The 25,233-nt window shown below is 41.1% G+C and overlaps 2 protein-coding genes across 21 annotated transcripts in view; both read right to left on the bottom strand.

Annotated features, from left to right (window-relative positions):
- Positions 1-715: 715 nt before the first annotated feature.
- LOC116056767 (eukaryotic translation initiation factor 4E-binding protein 1-like) lies at positions 716-5,624 on the bottom strand. The gene is made up of 3 exons (XM_031309090.2): positions 5,171-5,624; positions 4,187-4,375; positions 716-1,375 (listed from the first exon to the last, which is right to left on the bottom strand). The coding sequence occupies exons 1-3, from the start codon at positions 5,304-5,306 to the stop codon at positions 1,344-1,346; spliced, it is 357 nt and encodes a 118-aa protein (XP_031164950.1). The 5' UTR covers positions 5,307-5,624; the 3' UTR covers positions 716-1,343.
- A 547-nt stretch (positions 5,625-6,171) lies between these two features.
- ank1a (ankyrin 1, erythrocytic a) overlaps positions 6,172-25,233 on the bottom strand; it is a 109,086-nt gene continuing 90,024 nt past the window's right edge. For 12 of the 20 annotated variants that reach the window (XM_035992932.1, XM_035992949.1, XM_035992961.1 and 9 more), the window contains 14 exons: positions 25,023-25,119; positions 24,649-24,877; positions 24,433-24,561; positions 24,172-24,291; positions 24,005-24,089; positions 23,738-23,812; positions 23,303-23,434; positions 22,503-22,658; positions 16,239-16,884; positions 15,631-15,979; positions 13,337-13,420; positions 12,895-13,047; positions 11,133-11,231; positions 6,172-9,889 (listed from right to left, as the gene is read on the bottom strand). In XM_035992932.1, the coding sequence (XP_035848825.1) occupies positions 11,160-11,231; positions 12,895-13,047; positions 13,337-13,420; positions 15,631-15,979; positions 16,239-16,884; positions 22,503-22,658; positions 23,303-23,434; positions 23,738-23,812; positions 24,005-24,089; positions 24,172-24,291; positions 24,433-24,561; positions 24,649-24,877; positions 25,023-25,119 (2,327 nt within the window). In that variant the 3' untranslated portion in view covers positions 6,172-9,889; positions 11,133-11,159. Of the gene's footprint in view, positions 9,890-11,132; positions 11,232-12,656; positions 13,048-13,336; positions 13,421-14,374; positions 15,490-15,630; positions 15,980-16,238; positions 16,885-22,502; positions 22,659-23,302; positions 23,435-23,737; positions 23,813-24,004; positions 24,090-24,171; positions 24,292-24,432; positions 24,562-24,648; positions 24,878-25,022; positions 25,120-25,233 lie in introns of those variants that run through there. The other 8 variants (XM_035992928.1, XM_035992970.1, XM_035992980.1 and 5 more) reach the window with 8 other exon arrangements.

The raw sequence follows: 25,233 nt of genomic DNA, 5'->3' as shown, positions 1-25,233 counted from the left end.
CCACCTGACCTGCACATCTTTTGCAAAACTTTGAGACGCAACAGAGGCACAGCGGCCGAGCAATACTGAATAGTTCAGTGCAATAATGCCAGAGTCGTCCTGGAACATCCATTATTTAGAAGCATTTATATAATATACTCATCAAAAGGGAAAGCCTGGTCAGCCACTTCAGAATGAACCTATAGCAAAACTTAGGCACAGTGAAGCAACAAGGGGCCAGCAACAGTGGTGGAATGGAAATGTTGGATGACCCCATCTAGCTCTTAGGGAGGAGGGAGTTTCTCCCAGCTATGTACAGTTGTATATTGACCTCTCTTTATACAGTCCACTGACTGAGGTTATCAGTTGCCTGTGAGCTCCTTAAGGAATTCCTCTGATATGACTGTGCCGAATCAGGGGAGCACAGGAAGTGCAACATGTAACAGTCAAGATTCAGTATCATTTCAAATTGTATATTCACTTTTCACTTACTTTAAATAAGCAAACTGCTAACAACTCAGTTGTGGTCATCAAATCTTTACATCGCAGAAATAACAAACAGCTTTTTGTTCTGTCGGATGGCACTGTCCAAGAGAAATGTGTATTCAGACCAGTGAACCGATGAACATATTACCCTGATTATTGTAAAAATACAATTCACTGACATGATGGGAACAGGACTTTCTAAGAGCACACAATCAATGCATACTATAGAATACAAATGACAAAAAGAGTGTTTGTTTTAATGGTGTGCTTTAATGCTTTGTCATCCTACAAACCGTGTGAAAATCTGTTTCAAAAATGTAATCAACACAATTATGTTTTACATTCCCTGTATGACACTTCAGGTGAATACCCTTTTTTTAAGAGCACGGTCGACAAATTATACTGTATCTTAAACATTTCAAGGCAATATCTGAACAGAGGTGTCAGGAACTGTGTGGAAATAAAGCACATCAAGTTAAAAACCCTTTTGGAATGGTTTAAATTCGGCAAACAATTTTTTCTTTTTCCCTACTGATCTTAATTTTCATTAACTTATACCAGTTCTTAGGGATGAGGCTTTGTTGGTGTTAAGTACTTCTCAGGGTTGATTTTAAACTTGCAGCCACTAGAGGAAGGCACACCTCGTCATACATAAATCAGGTTTAAGCCTTGAAGATGACAGACAAAGTTTCATTACAGATTTGTTCTTGGCAAAACAAGCAAATGATACTGATAAAGACAGACTTTAAAACACTAAGACACTGGAGATACTGAAGGCGAACCTCCGTCTTATTGGAACGGATGATGGGAAATAAGAAGGTGCTCCTCACAGCTTCTTGTTGGTAAGTCTGACATCTTAACACTCGTTCCAGGTCCTCCTAGATGTCCATTTCAAACTGTGAGTCATCACCTTGACAAAAAAAAAGAAGACATATTGCAGTAACCAAACACCAAATGTTTTGCTATATTAGGATACATCTTTAACAGTTGGATATCATATTTAACTCAAAGTAATATTTCAGGAAGACTGGAGGACTTCTATAACTAGCTGGTAATATATTGTCAAAAACATCTGGCAGTGACCAGGGCAAGAGTTCACCATAGGGTGATTGATACCTAAAGAAGCAATGAAGCATGTTTAATTTGACAAGGTACTCAAAGAATCAACAACTGTTTTTTTTTTTAAATGCCTTCAGATATGTTTCTATCTTTTGATAACAACTCAAATACATATGAATACATTTTAAATGAATGTTTAGTTCTGATCGACTGCAACTTCTTTTGTAAGTACTCAGTCAGTCCATTTAAGAATAAAAAAAGCCACAAATGAATAGGAAATCATATCAGGAAACATATCAGGCCTTAGCTGGGTTCCAGACCTCTGAATCGCTGCCCATGTCATAAATGTTTTTCAGGAATTAAATTAGGTCTGGTGGTGTGCTCTTTGATGGTCGTTTCCCCACATGGAGAAACAACCTATCCAATCAGAGCTTCAGAGTTCAGAATGGAGAAGTCATCTTCTTGTGCCATCAGCAGAAAAAATTGCAAAAAGGAAAAATTGCCAAGAAAATGTTGACACGCGTAGATAAGAATGATGTAGCTGTTCAGGTTGCTACAAGACAACTTCTAGAAGTAACAACTCTAAAATCAACATGTTTAAAATGTTAACTGCTCCATGCAACTGCAACCTCAGCTTCTGTTTCAACTGAAAATGATGTTGACAGGACGGATACATCACTAGCTACTGATCAGTTGAGGCAAAATTACGAATCCCTCCTAAACAGAAATCAGCTAACAGGGACACAATCTCAGGCTGAACAATAAAGTGAAATGAAATGGCAAGAATGACCTCCTTGTTGAAACCTCAAACTGGCTTCTATCACCCAAGACAGAGAATGGCAGCTATGTGAAAACAGTTTTATGATCTGATAATAAAAACATGAAGGATCCATTAGTGCTGTAGTTTTCAGTGGCTACATTAATTTACATTTGAATCCAGGTCTGAATCCTTCACTTTAAAAGCAAGGGCCGCCCTGTGATGTTTGTCTGAGGGTGAACATATATATTAAACAATAGATGTGATATGTAATTCTGACTTGCCATTCCAGGATGGAACCATATGGCGGCCATCTTACCTGGGCTAAGTTTTACAATTGCTTCAATTGGAACATATGGGGAAAGAGGCTCATGTTGTCTTTATAATCCTTATATTTTTTTTACCAATACATCAACATACATTTATTCAAAGTAATGATTGTAAGACAACTCTGCCTGTCTAGAAACCAAAAACAAAGATTTTGGTAGAATTTTGATTATTATAGCTCCAAGAGAACAAATGTATGTTTTCAATCATGAAGATAATCTAATAATTTTGCATTTATATTCCAGACAATAATTTATTTTTTTTAATTTTTGCCTGAGCTTAATAAGTAATCACTTCTTTGCTATTCTGAATGGCTAATAAACATTAAACAATATGTTTTATCCTAAATAGATTCAGTATTGATGTCATAGGCAGGTAATTACAACCAGACACACAAGAAACAAACAACTTACTGTATTAGTATATTTATTATTGTCATAAATTGTACATAATATATAACTAATTTATAAGACCACATTCATTTCCCATAAACCTAAGTCCTTGTTTTGATGACAGGATGAAGAGTCTTCTAACTGTAAATGAGAAGTTGTTTTTGTTGATAAAGTTTTGTTTGGGAAGGCCAATGTCTTCAGCACAACTCCTCATGGACTCGTCTCATTCTCTTTCATTCTCGTTTTGGATATCAAGTTTACGGTGATAATGCGGAGAAATCGCGGGAAGTTTACCTGAACTGCTGAAGTACAAACTGGATTACTTTACCTGATCAAGACATGGATTATGTTTTATTTACTTTACTGAAAGGAAAATCATGTTAAGGCATGAGGTAAGATGACAACAAGTGATGTTTATATATGATGACTGATTGCAGAAGGCAGCTAATTTTGGGTTAGTTAATGTAGATGTGGTAAACATCATGTTCAGTGCGACACCCTCGGCTGATTGTGTGGTCGACGTTAGTGTTCTGTGTTGCTGTCATGTGGTTAACGTTATTGTTGGGTTGATTTGCCTGGGAATCACTGTTTGTGTAGATTGTAACGCACCTGGCTGGATAGTTCTGGAGATATTATGAAACAGGATTTAGGAGTGAAGACAAGCACTGCTCCTTGTTGTTACTCACGTTGTATGTTTACACTTGATTGGCACGGAATCAGCTGCTTAATTAGCAGTCAAATGTTAGGGTATTATCATTAACTTTGTTATAACGTTAAAGTAACTAAACGTTACTTTTAGCGTAGCTAACAAAACAATGTTTGCTTGGTCATAAATATCTGTTTAGCTAACAGATGAATGCTGTTGAGAGCTAGCACACAGCAATAACTGACTTAGAACGCAGCTGGTCTGTTGGTAGCTAACAGTAAAGTTACATAGTTCGCTGACCTTTTAGCCATTTTAGTTGAAAAAAATAAATCTCAAATTTACTCTATACTGACATCTGTGAAGCCTCCCTAGTCACGTTGGTCTTTTTGGTAATGCAACAGATGCTGCACAACTGATAATAAAGTTTCTACCCGTAGGTGGCAATTGTAAACAGTACCCAGGTAAGATGGCGGACGGCTATCCCATTAGTTATGACGTCAGGTCACATCTATAGTTTTATATCTATGGGTGTGAACATACCAGTGTTGCTGCTATCAGGTGCAGTAATACTGTTGTTCAGTAGTTCTCCATTATGGGCCTTCTCAATGGTGTCTTTGGAGGGAGGACTTGTCACCCCTGGAATTTTGGGCAGACCTTTTGGAGGAGTCTTGGCCACGGGAGAGCTGCGACACCCCAGCAGGAACTTTCGGTCGTAGATGATCCTGGTACCTTTTGTGTGAAGAGGCAGAAAAATAGAAGGATGACTGATCAGGATGATCAGAAATGGAGCACTGCCTCAGTTCAGACAGAACACTGAGGTCGCACATGCATTAGTGGATCAGTCATCCATCATATTCAAGCAGGTGTGCAGTGTAGGTGTGTGTCATATCATATCGTTCACGATAACACCGGTATCATTTTGAATATCATGATATGATGAAATTAATATCGTGATAATGGCAATATTCCAACTGGTTGACTTTTTAGATGTGCACTTTGTTGTACTATTTATATGTTATAGAGAATCTGAATCTCAAAAAAAAATTACCACAAGTTAGTGAGCGCACATTGGTAAGCACCAATCACAGCTTTAGTTGTCGGTGACGTATGACCACCACAAGCATTACAGGACAGTAACATAGCTAATGTTCAAAGATCAGCTGATAAAACCCACAAACACTGAAAACACGTCTCACATTTAATTAGAAAGCAGCGGTATGAGTTTATACCACCCACATGCCTAGGATCACAATTAGTTTATTGGCTCAGATCTAACAATCTGTGCCTCCTGTTTTCAACCACACTTGCTAGCTAGCGTTAGCAGCTAGCTTGAGCATAGCTAGCAGCTGGTTCTGCACAGTGGCGTTTGACAGCAGCAGACCTCATGGAGTTAGCCTGAGCGTTTCCTGCACTCACTGCAGGCAATACAGCGTTTTAGTTGATACGAGTATAAATCATGTATGACGGTGGGTAACAGCATCTCTCTTCGGCACATAAAAGTCGATGTATAACAACAGTACGCACCACCCGGGGTCGTGCTGAACAGGGTCCCTCCGGGAGTAGTGGAGTAGTCGTGGGGCATGTGCGCCGCGTCATTAATGGTCACCCTCCTGGTCGACGGGATGGCCTTGGCAGTGGTCTTCTGGCAGTCAGTGGACATCTTGTCTCAACTATAATAACTAAAACTAGCTAACTAAATAGCACGAACCAAGCATAAAGTCTTAGTTTTACAAAACAACAAAGCCACACCGCGCTTGTATTTGGCTCAACAGAATGGCTACTTTCGGATAAATAAAAATAAATACCTCTTGTTCATAAGTGCAAATGATGAAATGTAGTATCGTCACATTACAACATGCAGTCTCACACACTTGTGTACAGGTTCTTTCTTTAAAAGGACCCAGGTACACGTTCCTCTGCTTTCACTCACCCTCTAGCATGCACACAAACAACACACAGGCTGCAGAGACAGGCTGAGGCTGCGGGGAAAATACTGCCCGAGCTGGACAAAAATTAACTCATTCCGCCCCCTACTGGCACATAATGCCTGTGCAATGACTGTACTATACAGTTCAACTGTTTTCTAATAGATCCACATCATCATATAAAAAAATCTGGAAGGTAATATAAGACAAATTAGGCTATAGGATACATTCAACAGATTATGACCTTGCTAGATGAACTACCAGTTTAATTCTAGCCGTAACCTATGGCAAACAAAAGGAATCACTGCTAGTTTTGCAGGACTGCATTTATTCAATGGATACTGAAAATGGATAAATTACTCATCTTATTTTAAATTTTTTTTTTTTTACAGACAAAAAGGGTCTTGCCACTGGCGCATTCATTTGTCTATTGATATGCTTTTGCAGAGTTTAAAATAGACCATTATGTTAAACATTTGGTTCTTTGGTGAAAGTCTAATAAGATGTAATAATGTTCATAACAGCAGTATGCACAGGAACAGGCCTGGGGAAGCATGTTTATCAAGTGACTCACACAAAAGTATACACACTATACACAAAGACATTTCATTTCTTTATTAATTTTGTAAATGTTGAGCTGGTGTACAGAGTAATTTGTCAATAGATGTCCTCGGATTTTATTGGATTAAAAGGCTTTTACGTGTATATTTTAAATTCATGTTTTACTCTCCATAACAATAAAAAAAGCAAACAAAACAGGTTAAAATACCCACAAGAACCCTATTTTATCCCCAGGTTGCAGGCATTACCCAGAACTCAACAGTCTCTTGGTAGCTACAGCTGTATGATGCTAAAAGTACATCCATAACATAACTAGAATCCCAGTTGACAAGTAAGGGTGCATAGCATTCTAAGTAAATATATATATATATTTTCATATATTTCATATATATAGCCTTTTATGTTAAAAACATTTTCTGTGCATGTGCGCAGTTGCATTCCTTAGTATTGAGTAATATGCTATTGCGTTAATGTCTTCAATCCATTCTAAAGGAATATACATGTGTTCTCTAGTTTTTGCAACAGTTAATATTTTTGCATGAACTTTGTGCATGGCATCATCTCAGTGGTCCCTCAGTGCAGGGCTTTCCATTGTTAATTTCTGTGATGTACCTACTCCTCCCTCTGCTTGCACTTAGGTGGACTCCTTTCAAACTGCATTCAAACTGTGACCATGTGGAAGCCTTATAGAATCGGCTTAGTCTTATATTTGGTTAAGAGGGCAGAAATAGATTAGGGGTGGGTTGTGTTGAGGAAAAATGCTTGTCATCTTGACTAGCCGTCGGAATTACTAAGCCACCTAACTTCAAAATCTTCTTCTTATTGTCTTTTCATCAGACCCCCTCCCCTCGCTCCAACTCTGACATCAGCAGTGGATTTATAAACAGACCCTGCTTCAGCAACCAACCCAAGCATACCATAATTATGAGCCCTTATAGAGCAAATCGTATGCTATGACATAAGGGGTCATACATTATTACACTGCTGTGTAATCTTTATTGACATCTAATTTTTTGAAGTTATTAGAAAAGATAATAAAATAGAAATAATATCTGATAAAGAGTTGTTAAAACGTCCACAACCTATTTGAGGCTTCTCTTTAAATCTCTCCTCTTCAATGAATTCTATGTATGTTTGTAATGAATGTTGATGATCAACAGCAGATACTGAGTTGAAACAACAGAGTGAATATCCTATCATCTACTAAAGTACAGAGCCCACACAGGTGACTACTTTATAACAAGACTTTACATTCATCATCTCTGGCTGTGAAGCCGTACTAAAACATGATGTGATTATTGCAACGTTTTTGCGACATAATAAAGCATTCAATGTCTAATGTAATGTTTGAAATAAATGCATATAATTGATATAATGTAAGATGGCACGCTTATTGAGGTAAATCAACTTTAAAAAAATATGTGAATTAGAGTTTTAATCTGAGAGCCTCTGCTCTTTGTCCATTTGTAATATTATCACAACTTTGACATGTTCCAATATCCAGGACTGAATATGTGATATTAAAATCACACCCACACCCACACCCACACACACACACACACACACACACACACACACACACACACACACACACACACAATAGGATTTCTTTCAAGGTGCATATGAATGAATGTTTAAAAGCTATGAATAAACAACCTACATTCCCTGATGAGTAACAAAAACAGACACTGGGCACTTTGCAGATGGGATGGCTGGTCATACCAATATTTGCCCAATCTTAGTGTAAAACTTAATAGTTTTTCTTCTAGAGAGGCAAAGTGATGAAACGTGGGATACTAAATGTACTGACATCATTTCTGAGTGGAGTGAGGAGTAGCCTAAAGCTAAGATTAACAGATTGAAAGCCAGAGTTTAGGAAGAACACAAACTATGACCCTAAAATCCTCTATCACAAAAATACACTCAAACACACTCACACAAACAATCCTTTCCTTTTGTAAGCAGTTATTGCTTATTCTGCAGTACAGATAAGACAGTAAATCATGACAAAAAAGACAGAACACTAAAGAAAGGAGTGAAACGAGAGACACGCTTTGGGAAGGGTCAGGCTCACAGTTGCGGGTCAGTATTACAGTTTCTCATCACAGTGATTGGTGACTGACTGTCTTTGCTACACTCCAAACAATTGCCAAGGCGACAAACATCAAAACTCAACACGTCCTCGGCCCTCGACGCGACACTTTCCTTTCTCCAGCTTACTCTTCATCTTTTACCCAGTCAAACCAGTGCTACATTATTACCAGCATTTCAGCTACTGTACTCTCATCAAGTGACATCTTCTGGGGGTGGTGGTAAGATGGTCTATAAGTGCACCTTATGTGTGGTAGTGTCATATACTGCACAATGAGGTCAAACGGATACTGCTACGAGCTGAAGTGGGATCCTGCCCCCTGTTGGAGGTGAACAGGACTGCTACATCTACTCTGAGAGGCTGACTGCAGGGGTGAGAGGTAAGAGGTAAGGGAATATTGAGGGTATTGGAATTTTGGCTCAGACAGACATCTGATTAACAGAAACCTCATGAGGATATACAGCACACTGGGGACAAGAAAAGGCAGAGGATTGGGATAGTAGAGTAGGTTAATCTGTCACTCATCATATATCTCTTTGTCACCCTCTCCACAAGGCAAACCACTCTGAGGGAAAGGCAGGGAGGCATGTTCACTGCAGAAACCAGCCTCCCAAAGCTCAAAAACCCACAGTACAGTAAACGACTTACAGTATGTCTGCCCTCTACAGTTTGACATGTCAAAAGTAAGGGGTGAAAGCACATGAAAAGCACAAAGAAACAAACAACCTGACACACAAAAATCCGACATTTTAAAAACAAGCAGAGCAACACATTTGCATGTTCTTGTACACACAAAGATCTAAAGATATATAGAATAATATATAGGTTCAGGACCGAACGAACCAAACGAAAAACAGGGAGAATTTTCTTATGTACCTGAAACAGCAGCAATAGTGACATCGCATAGGGATCTTATAACATAAATAACACACGTAACACACAGTCACGTAGAGCATTTTAGTGCATACGATATTATGTACAACACTGATATCCTTGGGTGATAATTGTAGCTTTACTGGACTTTGAGAGCACTGGGACAGGTTTAAACTAGTTTGTGATGCTCCTAGCTGGAAGAGTGTGGCAGGGAGGAGTAACCTGTTGCCTAGAGATTATGTAATTCTCAGTATTTTAGTCTTCCCTTTTCTTAAATTTGACTCATAGACTTTTCCCCGTTGGTTTAGAAAACAGGCTAGTAATGACCATACCCTACATTGCATCCCTGTCCCATACAGCAGTGTGTCCTCCCCATCCCTCCCACCCTTTTACCCACCCTTATATTCCCTCAGTATTTGTAGTTAAAGACAGGCCATGCGGCAGCAGTCACTCATGCTGATACAGATTACAGGAAGCACGTTTTGGTTGCTAGTTTTTTTTTTTTTTTTTTTTTTTTTCGCGGTTTTTGTTTTATACGAAATCATGCTTCTAGCCTAATAGTACATGTTTTTTTTTCCACGGTTTCTTTAAAAAAAAAAAAAAAAAAAAAAGGTAATAAAAACTACAAGTAAATCCGTATCCTTCTCTTCCGGTGCGTGCTGATAGTCGGCAACCATTTATGGTTGTCATGGTCTGTTTGCCTTTTTATGTGTTCTTCCTCCTGTCAGCTGCTGCTGGTCATGTGTCCATGTAGGATGGTTTTGGTGAAGGGGTTGAATCCTGTGGAGAGCTCTGTGGAGAGACAGAAACACTGATTTAGCTACAACTCACCAGGAATCTACAGAGCAGACATGCAAGCTGCAGTAAGTCAATGCAAATGTGAGTATATGCAGTCTTTAAAATTGCCTTGGCTAAAGTGTCCACTCTAATATATATAGCTCATATAATGTCAGTCATTGTAACACTCAATAAAACAGTACATTAGTTTGGCAGAAGCATTCAAGCAAAAATGGTTGGCAAAAGTGGTTTAACATTCAGTAGTGAGTCGCTTGAAATTTTAGTAATCTCAGGAATGTCATGGCCTTTGCGTTAGAAAGGGCAAGTCACAGGCACGCACGCACGCACGCACGCACGCACGAACACACACACACACACACACACACACACACACACACACACACACATAGCATTCACAGGACAACTGGCCTTGCAGCTTTGACCTTGAGAGCTGTTACTTTACAAGATCCTTTTTGTTTGGTTGTTTTGCTGAGTGCACACTGTGCCAACCCTTTTTCCAGCTTGTCAGAACATGCACGAAGAAATAAATTGGTCTGATATAATTTATAGGAAAACAATAATGATCTATTTGCAGTAAAGTTTTGTTTTTTGTTCGTCAGTATGGCGTTATATTGAGTAAACAGAAGCGTATTTTTTCCACGTACATAAATTACATATTGAAGAGAAGTTGATATCACACAAAGAATTATTTAATTTAAGCAATTCTGTGCCCAATAAATTTTGTGGCGCATTTGCTATTACTCACAAATATAACTCCATACATCTTAAGTAAACGTGACAAAGCATTTTGCAGAAGGCAAGCAGTCTGAGTTTCTATTGTTCAGGTTGTAAAACCTGGAAGAAATAGATATGTTAAAAGGAAATTATTGGGGCATTAAGTATCACATCTGCATTAATGCTGACTAAAACTCTGAACATCAAAATCAATTATGTATTAACTTAAAAATGTTTGTCGTGGAATGCTCCCTTTTTCTGAGACTTTTATTATATTTTTGTACTTTGTGGGCAAAAATTATTATATATAATTATTAAGAATGACAGGCATAAATCTTTTTTTCTTCTTTTTTGGATTCATTTATAATTTTAACCACTTGTCAAACTGAAGATCTGTACCAGCATCACATGACATATCATTAGTATTGAATTAAAGGTACATTCAGATGCATTTAATCCAGAGAGACTGGATTAAATGGTCTAGCCCACAGGTCAGACGAGGCGCTGTGGGTCAGTCCCGTACCTGCGGGGACGCAGCACTCACTCTGCCTCACTGCTTAACTCTCCGCAGACTGGCACATTTCACTATCTGAGCACCTTTCTTCACATCCACAGTATCGGGCTACATCAGGGGGGAAGGGGTTGGCGGCAGAAGAGGTGCGAGGATTGAGAAGAGGTAGGATGACAGGAGCCGAACAAGAGGTTGAGGAAACATTAGTAAGGGGATGTGAAATAAAGGACACGTGACAGGAAGAAAAAGACGAGGAAGGGAAACAGAAATGGCACAACAGAGGAAGGAAATAGTGCCACAAGGAAAGAGAGGACAGAAAAACAGGAAAAACAACAGAGGAGATGTAATAGAAATGTGAGTAACAAATATGTGAAGGAAGGAAAAAAGAGGGAGAAAAAAAAGAAAAAGAAATCATGTATAAACAGTCAAGCAAGGACAGAAGTGATGGATGGCAGTTGGAAAGACAGTTAAAGATAAGAGGGCATCAGAAACATCTAAAATCTTTGGGATCAGAGAAGACCTGTGTCAAATTGATTTCTTGATATTCAGATGGATGGGATTTGACCACATAAGACAATACATGTTGACACACAAAGTGACACCCTAATAATCTCAATTGTCTTAATGTGTTAAACCCCAATCCTCTGCTACTTCATGTGGGTAAAGTAAAAAAAATATAATATTGTAAATAAAATTTGACCCAGCTCTGATACAGAAAAGGTTTGAGTGACACAGCACACAGTCAAAGTTGTAGGACCTTAAACTTTAATGAATGCAGAAAAGACAAGAGTCAGTCATTGAGATAACTGATGGGGACAGAATGGAAAAATATAGCCACTGTAAGGAGCCACAATGAATTCAGTCATTAATATGCAAGAAACAAAGTGTAGGCGCTTCTTAGTGATGACTAAAATGATGAAAACCTGAATGGTTCGGTGAACTGTGAGCAATAACAGCACCAGAGCAAAGTGGATTCATTTGTTCCTCCTGCATGCAGAAGATGAACATGAGGTAATAATATTTAGGTGGAGATTAATGTAACAGAAGGTCAGCAATCAAACAATTAACCAACCAAACTTTGCACTCAATCCTCACTTAGGATTTAGGACCTACACATATCAAAAACTATAGCTCTTAAGATCATGAGGACACACACACACACACACACACACACACACACACACACACACACACACACACACACACACACAGTACCTTTTTCAAGTCTCTTCACCATGATGGCAGTAAAAGATAAACGTGACATTGTGTAATCCTGAAGTATTTGAGTACATTTAGGGAAAACTTAACATTTACATTAATTCAATGTTGTGTCGTTATCACTTCACCTTCTTTCTGTACTGTAAATTTGTTTCATCTCCCTTTCTTCACGTGCAGACCTCACTTGCCTTTCCTTCTTACCCTCCACACTCCATTATCTCTGTTTCTACTCATCCTTTTCCTTTTGCACTCAAACACTTAAATACACACACGCACAGACACACACAGACACACACACACACACACACACACACACACACACACACACACACACACACAAACTGTGTTTTTTGTACTGGAGCTCATGCAGGTTAAGCTACTTAACGACTGTCAGGATATGCCCAAGAAACCACGATGTGATGAGACTTTCAAGCTCACTGCAGTACATGATTCAGCACGAGTCCCCTGTTACTATCACTATAAACTAGCTACTACATGACTTTAAATCAAACAGGCGCTCATCAGATGGTCAGCTGTCTGCAGATCAGAAGCCCACCTTGCTGCTGTCCCGGCCCAGGATGGCGTAGCTCATGAACTGCTCAGCATCAACCTCCAGCTCGTTGGCGTCCTGCAGAGAACCCTCCAGGCTCAACTCCTGAACTCCCTCCTCACCTGAACCCTTCCCTCTGCGCACAACCTTACGCACAATCTATCACGTAAACACACATGTACACAGGAGGGTGGGAGAGAGTGATGGATGGAGGCAGAGAGTGGGAATAAGGCAGTGAAAAGACAGTTGGTGAAATATAAAAGAAATGTGTGTAAAAATATCTATTTTTTAGGGACATACAGTGTATAGTGTGTATAGACATAGTGTAATGTGAAGTTTAATAATTATGTGGAGAGATGCTGGTGAGTATGTGACAATGACATAAGTGAAAACAATTACTGGACCCCAGTTTAAGAATACAGTATGAAAACATGTTGCAATGGCTGACCTTTTTTGTGACAATGTTTCCATGTTCGTCCGTGAACTGTTCCTCGCTTACATGATCCTCAGGAAGATCTTCAACCTCATCGCCCTGTGGACAGAAAAGCATTTGTACCCTTAATTCATGTTTTATTTTTTAAGAAACCATTAACTGTCCTTCCTTCTCCTTGAAAGTACTGAAACTTACATTTTAGTGTAACTGCTACAATATATGAATTCCCAAAATATGAAAAGTTAAGTAATCTCAGGAATAAATGATGGTCCTAATGCATGTTAAAATAGCTGGCACTGCATGCCGTAAACGCCACCACTAATTGGAAACACAGAGAAGCAGATGAACGACAGATTGGTGAAGGTTAGAGGGTTGTTTGTGGAAGCATGTAAATCTAACAGTTGGAAGTTTCTAAGCGACATTTACATTTACAGTTCATGAAAGTCATGACAATGCTGTTATAGGCCCTAATAATTAGCAGCGTGTCTACAGACCTATTTATAATCTTAAAGACATTCCTACAGCTGGAGAAGCGAGGACAAGGGTCAGTCCAGCCTGTGCAGACCTGAATAAAACTTGTCAACACTTGTGTTAGCATGGACAGAGTCTAAGATACAGTAGGAAGTGTCCATAAGGATTTTTAATAGAACTGGAGTCCAAACTTGTTGAGCCCAAGCCAGTCTATTTACATCCATTACAGCAGAAGATACATTTAGCCACATTTGCTCAGCAATTTCATGGTAATTTAACAAAATCAAATTGTTAGAGGAAGAATTATTATCGTATTGATTCAATTCAGGTTTTGTGATTGTACACAGTGTCCTTAGTTAATCCTTACTGCCACACTTTTGTCACACCCACTCCACTCTAGCGCAGTAAACACAGTCAAATCATGTACCCCTATTAGCACAAACCTATCCTGTATCACTCCAGATACACTGCTTCCTATAGCCTTTCACCAAACACTATTTTCTCCATCTATCTCCTTATTGTTGTTTTCCAATCCTTTCTTCAAATTTCTGCGTGACTGTCCTCTGTCCCCCCTCTCTGTACCTTAAAGATGACTCTGCGGCGGACCACTCTGGTGGTGACGTTTTCCTCTTCATCGGCCACTCCGTCGACCTCACCGAGCTCACGGTCCAGCTGAGCGTGTATGTAGGTGAGCACGGACCGCACAGAGCCGCTGGCAATGTGGAGGACATTCTGACAGCTGATGACCAGGAAAGCCAGCAGCACGAAGCTGAAGAGGAGTTCTGTCACCAGGGCCCACATCACCCCGCTTTGATCCCCAGCAAATCAACAACAATCAATACACTCCCTCAAGTCTTCAGTGACTCCTGTTTCCAATGCAGTGCCTCTCTCAGCTGACGGAAAAGGCAACAGCTGCAGCCTGCGGCCTTCTGTCACCGGTTCATTCGCTGTTTGGTTGTTTGTCTTTCAGTTTATGTCCGTCCTCCATTAGCTGGGGCAGTGGGCCGATGCCTCGGGTCTCTATTCCTTCTCGTTCCTACTGTCAGGTCAGGAGAACCCACTCAATGGCATTAAATCCAAGCTAAAGCAACCTTGGGAGGCTTCTTTTCCCACCTCTCTCTCTTTCTGATCATGTGATCTGTGGTCTTTAAATACCTCTGGCTTCTCTAGTGTGGTTCTGTATGCTGTTGTAAGAGTATTGTATGAAGTAAGAAACCTGTCCCCTGACTTCCTTCAGGGACTTTAACTATAAACTATTTTCTCATCCACACAGCCTAGTAGACACATTTCCTCAAAAGCCTCACTATGCAGACACTATTATGCAGCACTGCAACACTGCATTTAAACACTACAAAAGCTAAAAGGCTCTTTTCTCACCAGTATGAACCACATACAAAAGCAAGCCCACAAAGGGCCTAAAGCAATTGTCTATTACTGCTCTCTCACAGTTTCAAGCCTGACATTGTCCTTTACAGTTTGATGTGGTGGTGTTGTGCCAAAAAGTTAACACGTGGAAATGACTAGGGTGGGGCGGATCCTGTAACACGAGTGGGACAGTGAGAATGCTTGCTATATTTGGCAGGACTGTTTGTGCCCATCTTGGGCCCTTGACCCTGTGTGTTTCTGTGTGTGTGTGTGTGTGTGTGTGTGTGTGTGTTTCTAGGATCTATCATTAATAATCTAATGCTGATTTGTTAAATGTTGAAGTTTGTTGGCTTTGCATGACTACAGTTAAAGCCTATGCTATTATCAGTCCCTATAGTTTGATATCTGTACGACTGATTTCTTGTCAAACAAACGTCCCTTTTATTTTTCATGGGAAGAGCAAACACACTCACCTGGCCCTTCAGGCGCACATCGTCCCAGGCCCTCAGCTCTGGTACTCTGTGTGGGAAGCCCAAACCCTTCTCAAATGGCTGGGTACCCCTGAAGTGCCCCCGTAAGATCTCCGAGTGCCCCATGTCCCTCACAGGCTGGAGCAAGGCCTCCTGGGATATGTGGGACTGGTCTCCATCTACGGCGTTACATACTGATGATATCATGGTGTCCATGGCCTGCCTGGGCTTAGGCTGACTGCCCACCCAGGCCTGTGTAGGGTCCGTGACAGGGATCCACCCCGGGCCTGACTGTTCCTGCAGGTAGGAAAGGAAAGAGCCTCCACCGCCTCCGTTTCCACCATTACCTGACCTGGAAGGAGAGAACGGATCAATGTGGAGATGGTACACATACTGTACGTGCTTACTCCGAGGATAGTAAAACAACTGATCACATCCCTTTAACGGCCACTTCCTCCGCAAGAAAACAAAAACAACAAAACAAAACTCCAGTTCACCACTGACATCCACTGACATGCAATAAAGATTAATAAGATGTAAGCACAGATCTATTGTTTTGTTGGTGTGATTTTGACTTTGTCACCTGAGAGGCAGACAGAGGTCTGACTCACCTGTCTCCATTTCGGTCTGCAACACAGCTCAGACCAGGTGACTCACTCAGCCGAGCATACACCCTTTGCTGTCCTGCAACAAGAGAAAGCCCTTCCTCTGAGCCCGTCCCTCCTTCTCCTCCTCCTCCTCCTCCAGCTCCACCTCCACCAGTCGTACTGGTAACTGCTGATACCTCCGAACTTGCCTCTGACCCCTGACCATTGTTCAGCCCGTTAAGATTGATCCCAGCGATGGTGCCCCCAAGTGAGGCTGGCGTGGCAGTGCTGAGTGAGTCAACGCCCATCTCTGAATCGTCTTCGGGCAGCTCAATGGAGCCACTCAGCACCCCACCCCCTCCGCTGGGTACGCTGGCCTGACTAGCCGGCCGACCCAGACTTCCATACGGCAGCCCCAGCAGACCTTCTGAATCGTCAGCATTGCTGCACTCCAGCGAAGAGTCCTCCACAGGCACCAGGGACGGGCTGTTGCCTGAGGGCCACACCTGCACATCAGACATCTCCATGAGGGTGTCTTCTTCTGTGGTGGCAATGGGAGCACAGTCCAGACTGGAGACTTCTTGCCAGTAAGGCTCAGCGCCCAGCGGGGAGGGCAGGCTGTACTGCATGGAGGCCGGTGAGAGAAGCTCGTCCTGCGCGAGCCCATAACCTGGAGCGAGACAGAGAGAGGCACACTGACACCAGGCCCCCCGCCTCCCTCCCCACCTCACCCCCACAGCACCGGGACCCCGGGAGGGGATAGGTGCCCCTGCCCAGGAGCTGGGCATCTAGGGGGGGGAGTAGAGGAGGCTGAAGGGACAAATGGGAGAGGAGTGGGGAAGGAGAGAGGGGAGGGCCAAGACAATAGGAGCTAGAATAAGGGTGCAAGGAGCTTAGGACAAGAGAGCAAGGGCAGCTTTTAGACGAGGGTTTGTCAAGCTCGATCAGCCAGTGCTGACGGAGAGAGCAGCAGCGGAAGCAGCAGCAGACACAACCGGACGGACTGAGAGACCGACACTTTGGTTTGGACCCAGCAGTGACTGATGCTGCTCTGCTGGCTGCCACCTGCAGGGAGACGGACAGGAATTACTGCCTCTGCCCCCAACCTGGGGTAGAGACACACATTTTGTCACACATACACATGCCATAAATACACTCACTCACTTTGTTTCATACTATCACACACATACACTCACACTCAGATATGCATGCATTCAAACCCACTCAAAAAACAGGCAGGTTAATATCGTTGTCAGGCTGGATAGCATGCACGCAGGCAATCTCATCTCTCCTCACACACATTTGCTCACCACACAGCTGCTTGCTCTTTCATTGACACATATATTTATTATAATATATACAATAAACATATAACCTATAGTCCTGCTAATACTAATGCAAACACATATACGGTAGACATGATTTTCCATCTGTTGTGAAAGTCACACAGTTGCTGCTCAAACTCTCAAACATAGATTTGAGTATTTCAAGTGTAATTATATCAATTAGTAATACTGCACACTGTCAATGTGCTGTGGACTCAGGTCACTCCTTCAACTGTCTTGAACACCCTTTGTAACAATATGTTTCTTGTAAAGGCAGACCTGGCATGACAGAGCACAATGTCACAGCATCAGGAATGTTTTTTTTAATTGGGATAATAACTTTATATTGCACACAAAGAAAGAAAATCCAGTTAGAGACTATGAGGAATGCAAAATACTATACATAGAGTCTGCCTTGTATTTGTCTTGATCATACTGAACTAAATGACCAACTACCTTGTTTTGATGAATGGCAATGTAGGTAAAGCAAAGTGTGAGTGGCACTATGTCTGTAACACTACAGGATTTGTTACCAGGAAATACATTAACCATAGGATGAAATAGGAGATGTAGTGCAGGGCATACAGTATGTAGATAAGAGCAAGAAGAGAAGACGGTTCACCTTCTGCCAGAGAGCGAGAGAGAGATAAAGAGAAAGAGAGCGAGAGAGAGACAGACTGTATGTGTATACTGTATAGTGATGAGGAAGCTGTGCAGAGCTGCAGGGTGTAACTTGATTCATGGTTGGCAGTGCTGCTGTTGAGAACTGCTGAGAGTGCAGGAGATATTTGTGACACCAAGCGGCCAGAAGGACCTCTTGTCCTACTTTCGGCTTTCTCTCGCAGCCTCTCATCTGCTGTCATTTTTCTATAGAAACTAGCAATCATAAATATACGTGTATATTTTTGTATAGTGATTTGTCTTTGTAAGTTAAAAGACATAAATCTGCTAAAAAACAGCATTGGCTTTGACTTTTGATTGCTGACGAAATATCTTCTTGTACTACACAGAAGATGACAAGTAAAAAGTTGAATAGAAGTTTGAAATCATCCTTCCTCATTCATTTGGGCCACAACAGAAGATATGGTGCCAGGTTCCTTTAAAGGTTAGGGGCCCCAATCGCAAACGCTTGATCATGTTAAATCTGAGTTTATTTATAATATAAGTTGCAGCAAATAGTTATCGCTTCATATAAATTAAATCTAATTACAACAAACTCTAAATTTAATAGAAATCAACTGATCTACTCAAACAAGCATTCATTATTATTATTATTATTATTATGTCAGTACCCGCTCACATCTTTGTTACAAGTAAATGAGATCATGTGGATTTGATGTGTTTGGTTAGTCTATGTGTTTTTAAATTTACTATATCAAGATGTGAATCCATGCTTATTGTGTTATGAGTCTGTTTTTGGTAACACCACACAAACTACAAAATGAGCATTTTTGTTTGCCATGAATTAGATAATGAGTTTGTCAGTCCTCTCTCTCTGTGTAAAAAGATTTGGGAATGATAGAAAGAGATTTGGAAAAGAAATAAATAAAGGGAATGGACACACAACCATAGAAAAGCAAAGCAGTGAAGATCAGGTAAAAACACGTGTAAAGGAAATTTACTCATTTTGTCCATTCACTTTAACACTGATACACTCACACATGTGTATGGAGGACACCAAAGACTTACAGTATACAACTTAAAACACACATAAAGACGCTCACACACTCTCACAGACTGATTGATGAGTTTACATTAAACAATAAGCACATTTACAATAAGGGGAGGAACAATATGAAATTGACCCTTGTACAACACAAAGACATTAAAAAGATATATTTCACACAAATAACCCATCGGATGGACAGTTTACATAGAATCAGTGACATACAGAACAACCACAACATTCATACATGAGCAACGCAAGTCACAGTTCAAAAAAAAGGTTTGTGGCCTTTTTTAACCCCCCTTGGGAAAGATCGGTGAGGAGGAAGAGAGACTAGGTCATTCTCAGTATACATGCCATGCAAGAACACATGTCTGTTGGTCAAGCAGCATTTAGTGTTAATGCAGTGTTTGACCCGTCATCTCCAACAAGCCAGTGTGTCCATGCAAACACAGAGAGAGATGAGCGATGAAAGTCAGCCTCATGCACATGCAGACAGGCAGGAGGGCAGGGAAATAAGGGATGGGAAAAGAGGGAAAAGACAGAGTGGGAAAAAGAGAAAAGGAGAGCAGCAAGAGAGGAAGAGGAATATAAAGTAGGGTAATGGTCACAGACAGAAACAGCGAGAGAGAGAGCGAGGGTCACCTCCCCCCTCCCAGTGGGTGCTGAGTACACAGTCTGTGTGAGGGGTATCGGTCACAGAGCGGACATTAAAAAGGTGGGGTTTTCAAAAGCACAAAAATAAAGAAAATGCACGACTACTCGCAAAAAAAAAGAAAAGATAAAGATGTGGGTCAGAGGTCAACATGAGGTTGGCATGAGGTCAGAGTTCGGAGAGGAGTGAGAAGAAGGAAGAGTAGGGCGGCTAGGCTGCAGATGACATGTCCAGAGAAACACAGAGAGAGGGACAGATTCACAGGGAATGAAAACAGGGATCCCAAAAGGACATTCAACTTTAGCCCTAAAGAGACTCAAACTACTCCCCATGCAGCCACAGGCAGAGAGAATTTAAATGTCCTTTTACAAAAGTCTAAGAAGAGGTCTACTCTATCACGATCAACTGTATTTTTTTAAAAATCTTTTCTAACCTGGAAATGATCTTGAATACACCTTTAAAATGTGCTTAATTACAACAGAGGTGCACTAGAACTATGAAGGAAAAAGGATAAGTAAAATCTTGCAGACATTGTTCTGACAAAAAGAGGGGAAGACAGGTAAAGACAGAGAAAGATAGAATAAGGCTGCAGGAAAACTGATTACTCTACTGTAGCGAATATTCTGTCAGCTTTTTCTGTAAAACATTTTAAGTTAAAAAAAACACTATTTCGATTATAATAAGTAGGTTTAATTCATATGGAGGACTGAACCTGACTTAAAGGAGCAGTTCTACATTTTGGAATATACGCTTATTTGCTTTTGTTGCAGAGGATTAAATGAGAAGATCAAAGCCACTCTCATATTTGTTTGGTAAATATGAAGCTACTGCTAGCATCTGCTTAGCTTAGCTTAGCATAAAAACTAATAACAGGGGGAATCAGCTCTGTCCAAAAGATAACACATCCACATACCAGCAAGTTCACTAATTAACACAGTAGCTTCTTGCCAGGAAACCAGCAGAGACTCCAGGAAGTTACTGCACCCAGACAAAAACAGCTAGCCAGGACAGAGCCACGCTAGCTGTTTCCTCCTGTTTCCTGTCTTTATGCTAAGCTAAGCTAACCAGCTGCTTGCGGGAGCAGTAGCTTCGCATTTCCCGTACAGACATGACAGTGGTATCGATCTTCTTCAGCAAGAAATTAGCATATTTTCCCAAATGTCAAACTATATGTTTAATATGAAATGAATAAATTAATCTGCAAAATTAATTGAGAAATAAATAAACTAATAGAAAATGAATAAATCTAAGGAAAATGATGATGAATGTATTTTGTTCCTTCACTGTCCACCACAATATTTATTTTAAGGATGTGAACCTGATGGTTATTTTCAATTTCTTTGAGCATTTATAGACTTATAGGCCTATTTTGTTTATTTAATTATTTATTTATTTATTTGACCATTTTCCTTATTGCCTCATTTTATTTATTGCCTAAAACGTCAGTTTTGGTCCTCCAATTAGACGTACTTAATCGGGACAGTAAGTTATAGACCTCTTGAAACCCGTCGCCGTGATCATTGTGAGATTAGCAGAAGACACAATATCCAGGTATTCAAAGTGCCGCCACGTTTTTACGCAGAGCGTCAAAGCAGGAACGGCCTTTGGGAGGCAGGTAGCCAGACAGATAGACAGACAAGACAGATACACGGTTATCAGATTCACTGCAGCTGTGATCTGAACATATCCTTTTTCACCCTTTGACCCTCATGGTCGTATCTCTATGCATTGTTACATCTCTGGGTATTGCTCCAGTTTTCACAGAATAGGACCTGTCACCTGTCAGACTGACTCATCGTCTGCACTGGATACAGAGAGGAGAAGCCAGTCCAGTAAGAAGGGGAGCTCACACCAGTCCAGAGGTGAAAACGGAGTCAATAAGATGTAGGGTATGCATGTGTGAAGGAAACCATGAGGAAAAGGAGTAAAAGACTGAGGACTGACAATTGGTAAGAAGGTCAGTAAAGCTAGGCTATACTTACAGTATGATCTATGTGGTATGATCATGTATGACAATGTGTTGTTTTATAGACAAAATATCACTCTAAAATGTAGGCCCTCTAAGTTAATAATGGGCAATAAAAACTCTTAATATAATTAAATACTGACTGATCTAATTATTTAACAAGAGAAAAACAAAATAACAATGACAACAATAATAAAAGTATAACTATTAATAATACTTATATCTTACTTATTTCTATGTGGAGTGTTTTGCTCAGGGGCTATTCAGTAATGGGATGCTTGCAAACTCTAGAGATTCAGCACATAATCATACTTTTTTCTATACTTCACTCTAATTCCCATCACATTGAATGAATAGATGGATAAATGTATAACCAAAGGCACTACAGAGGTTGTAGCACAGTAGGAGTGTCCTGAGTCCCTCTGCATGTTGCTGAGGTAAAGTCCTGGAAAAGTTTGACGTTTGTGGCAGCTTTCATACACAACAGCATCACGTGGGAATAAAAAAGAAAAACATGGGGACAACAGAGAGAATTCAGAGGGAAACAAACTTTACTTTGCCTTTAGGGGATTTTAGGGTGCGATGATGTATGTATATTGGAAAGATGGCTCGGGGTCAACGCAAAAGGGACATGTAAAAGGGGCTGCATTGTGGGGGATTTGGGGAGGGAACTTACCATTGGTCATACCAGGGGAGAGGTTGTCTCTCTCATTGTTTCGACGTCTGCTGAAATCGCGGGAGCCTTGTCTCACAGGCTGAGGCGGCTGGCCCTCCAACATGTTGACTATGTCCATACGGTCAATACTCTTCAGAGCTGCGTACAAGCTCTCCACTGCAGTAAAGATGTGTGAAGGAGAGACACAAGCAGACAAGGAAAAAGAGAAGGAGGGGAAGGGGATTCCAAGGAAAAACAGCAATACCATTACAAACAATCTGACTTTGACTGGGTTAAAGAGGTGTTAATAAAGACATGAGGGGATGAGAGAAATTCACAGCAATCTCAAGCTACATCCACACTACTCCGTCTTCATTTTGAAACAGCGTTTTAAAACAAAAACGATCTCCGTCCACACAAGCGTTTAGGCTCAGTATCAGAAATGATCTCCGTCCATATTAACATGTATGACAACATTTATCACATGACCATTCACATACACTGAGCATGCATGTGCCAGTGTAATCAGGAAGCAGATTGTCTAATGTTAATCTGTGGTTAAAAAGCATTGATGTATAAATTGAAAATACTTCTGGAGAAAGAACAACAAAGGGATGTATTTGCTTGGACCGACGATGAGGTGGAACTGTTAGTAAAAGGTAAGTAAGCCTACCTAACAGATAAGACTGACTGAAGTGGGTCGTTATTTCCAAAGGTCTCCGTTTATGCCCATCCAGAGTATGACACAACCCAAGAGTTTTCAAACTTAAAACAGGGTCAGCAGTGTTTTTCAAAAACATATTATAGCCTCAGATACTCACTCTTGGCCCTCTTGCCTTCGCGGGTGGCCCACAGGTTGAGCAGCGCAGAGCTCTGCTCCAGCAGCGAGTTAGGATTCTCCACACGGATCTTATTGATGTCATCCACGCTGAGCTGAAGCTCGCGTGCCAACTCTGTGTAGAAAATGAGACGGAGAAGATCAGGTAAGTGAGTGAAATATTTATATAATTTCACCTGTGAGTCATCCTGTTAGTGTACACAGTCTTAAAATGGCACTCTACTTCACAGTAGCTCTATCCAGAAGAAGCAGAATAGCCTCACGCTCTTGGCAGGAAAACAGGAAATAATTAGTTTCATTGGCTGGTTGCCATGTTGAACTTAATCAGCAGCAAGCTAGGCAAGCATGTCAGACATAAGGTAAATATGGATGGTTTACAACACATAAAAACAGAGTCAGTATATTCTTGTTGACTCACCAGCCCAGCTAAGTCCCAACTGTTCGGCAATCACAGCCATCTTCAGCTCTGTCCTCTCCATGGCGCTCATTGATGCTGCACAAACCAGACCAAAACTGACTATTTAACATCCTGTTAAATTTAAAGTTGAGATTATCCCTGCATTGCAACGCTTGTTGATACTGTAGAAGAAATAATGCCATCATACTGTGCCTTATATTATCATATCATCACAATAAAAATAAGCAGGTGCCACCATTTACAAGTGAGAGAGTGAGAGCCTCATACCCATAGCGGGTTCATTTAGGGCGCTGTATCTTTCTCTTAAAGCCAGCGGGGTCAGAGTTCGCCTCCGGTCTTCACTCCCAACAATCTGCCAGTCACAAGCAAACAAATCTGTCATCTCAGAGAAATGACTATAACTAAAAACACTACTGTAACTTCAAGAGCTTTACCTTGATACAAGGAGGCATGGTAATGTTGAGGTTACAGAGCACATGTTGGCTGTCCTCATACTTTGTGGACTTGCGCAGGAAAGACAGAAATCCAGTGTGCTCTTTACTGCTGTCTCTCACCTTTAGACACAAGGAAAACAATGAAGGCACATACAGTACATACAGTATGTTGAGTGGAGACAGAGATGGTGGAGTAACAAGTGAGTGACAAAGAATATAAAACTGTAGAAAGATCTGTAAGAGAAAGCCAAATGGTAATACCTTAACAGAGACAGGAAGCCGGTTATCTCTGAACGCCTGGAAGCTGAAGCAGCGAGGCTGCTGAGTGGCCTTCCTCACAGGCACCAGATTCCCTGAACACTCCAGGTGAAGCGGCATTCCCTCCATCACCTGCAAAACAAGACGCAGGCATTAACCTACACTACACTACAATTCTACCACATCAGTATGAAGCACTGCCCTCGTCTCTGAACCGACCTCTATGTCTCTGCTGCGAGCCACCTCTGTGAAGTTCTCATGTTGTTCCAGGGTTTTATCCATCTTATCGTCGGTCATGCAGTAGCAGCGCAGGCGGCCCTCCCGCAGCTCATTCATCTTTGCAAACACCACAAACTTGGCCATGTATGGTACAGCTGACAGCTCTCTGTAGAGCAGGTTGGCAAAGGAGACAGCCTCAGCTGTCCGAGGACAGTCTGCGAGCCAGAATCTGAAAGGAAACAATGACATGTAATCATAGTCTTGTGCATAAATCAGTCTAGCTGGTTGCTAGAATGATTTGAGATGGCAAAAACTACCATTAAACATTATGGTATGATGGCTGATATAGTGCATATGCTGCCATCTCAACTTACCGTGCTGAAACATTGGTTGTAAAACTGGCACAGTCTTTAGCATACATAAGCTTGGTGGTGCCAGTAATGTCTTCCCATTGGGCTGGGGCTGTGCCACCTGGGAATCAGACAGGATGAGAAAGAGCAAACCTGTTAATCTGGCTTTCAGTCATAAAGAAGAACTCTTATGGTGACAGGGTTTGTACAAAATGGCAACTATGGCACTGTCATC

The sequence above is a fragment of the Sander lucioperca genome, chromosome 2 (genome assembly GCF_008315115.2).
Source record: "Sander lucioperca isolate FBNREF2018 chromosome 2, SLUC_FBN_1.2, whole genome shotgun sequence".
NCBI lineage: Eukaryota > Metazoa > Chordata > Actinopteri > Perciformes > Percidae > Sander > Sander lucioperca.
The sequence above is the reverse complement of the archived record's forward strand: the minus strand, read 5'-3'. Positions and strand labels throughout refer to the sequence as shown.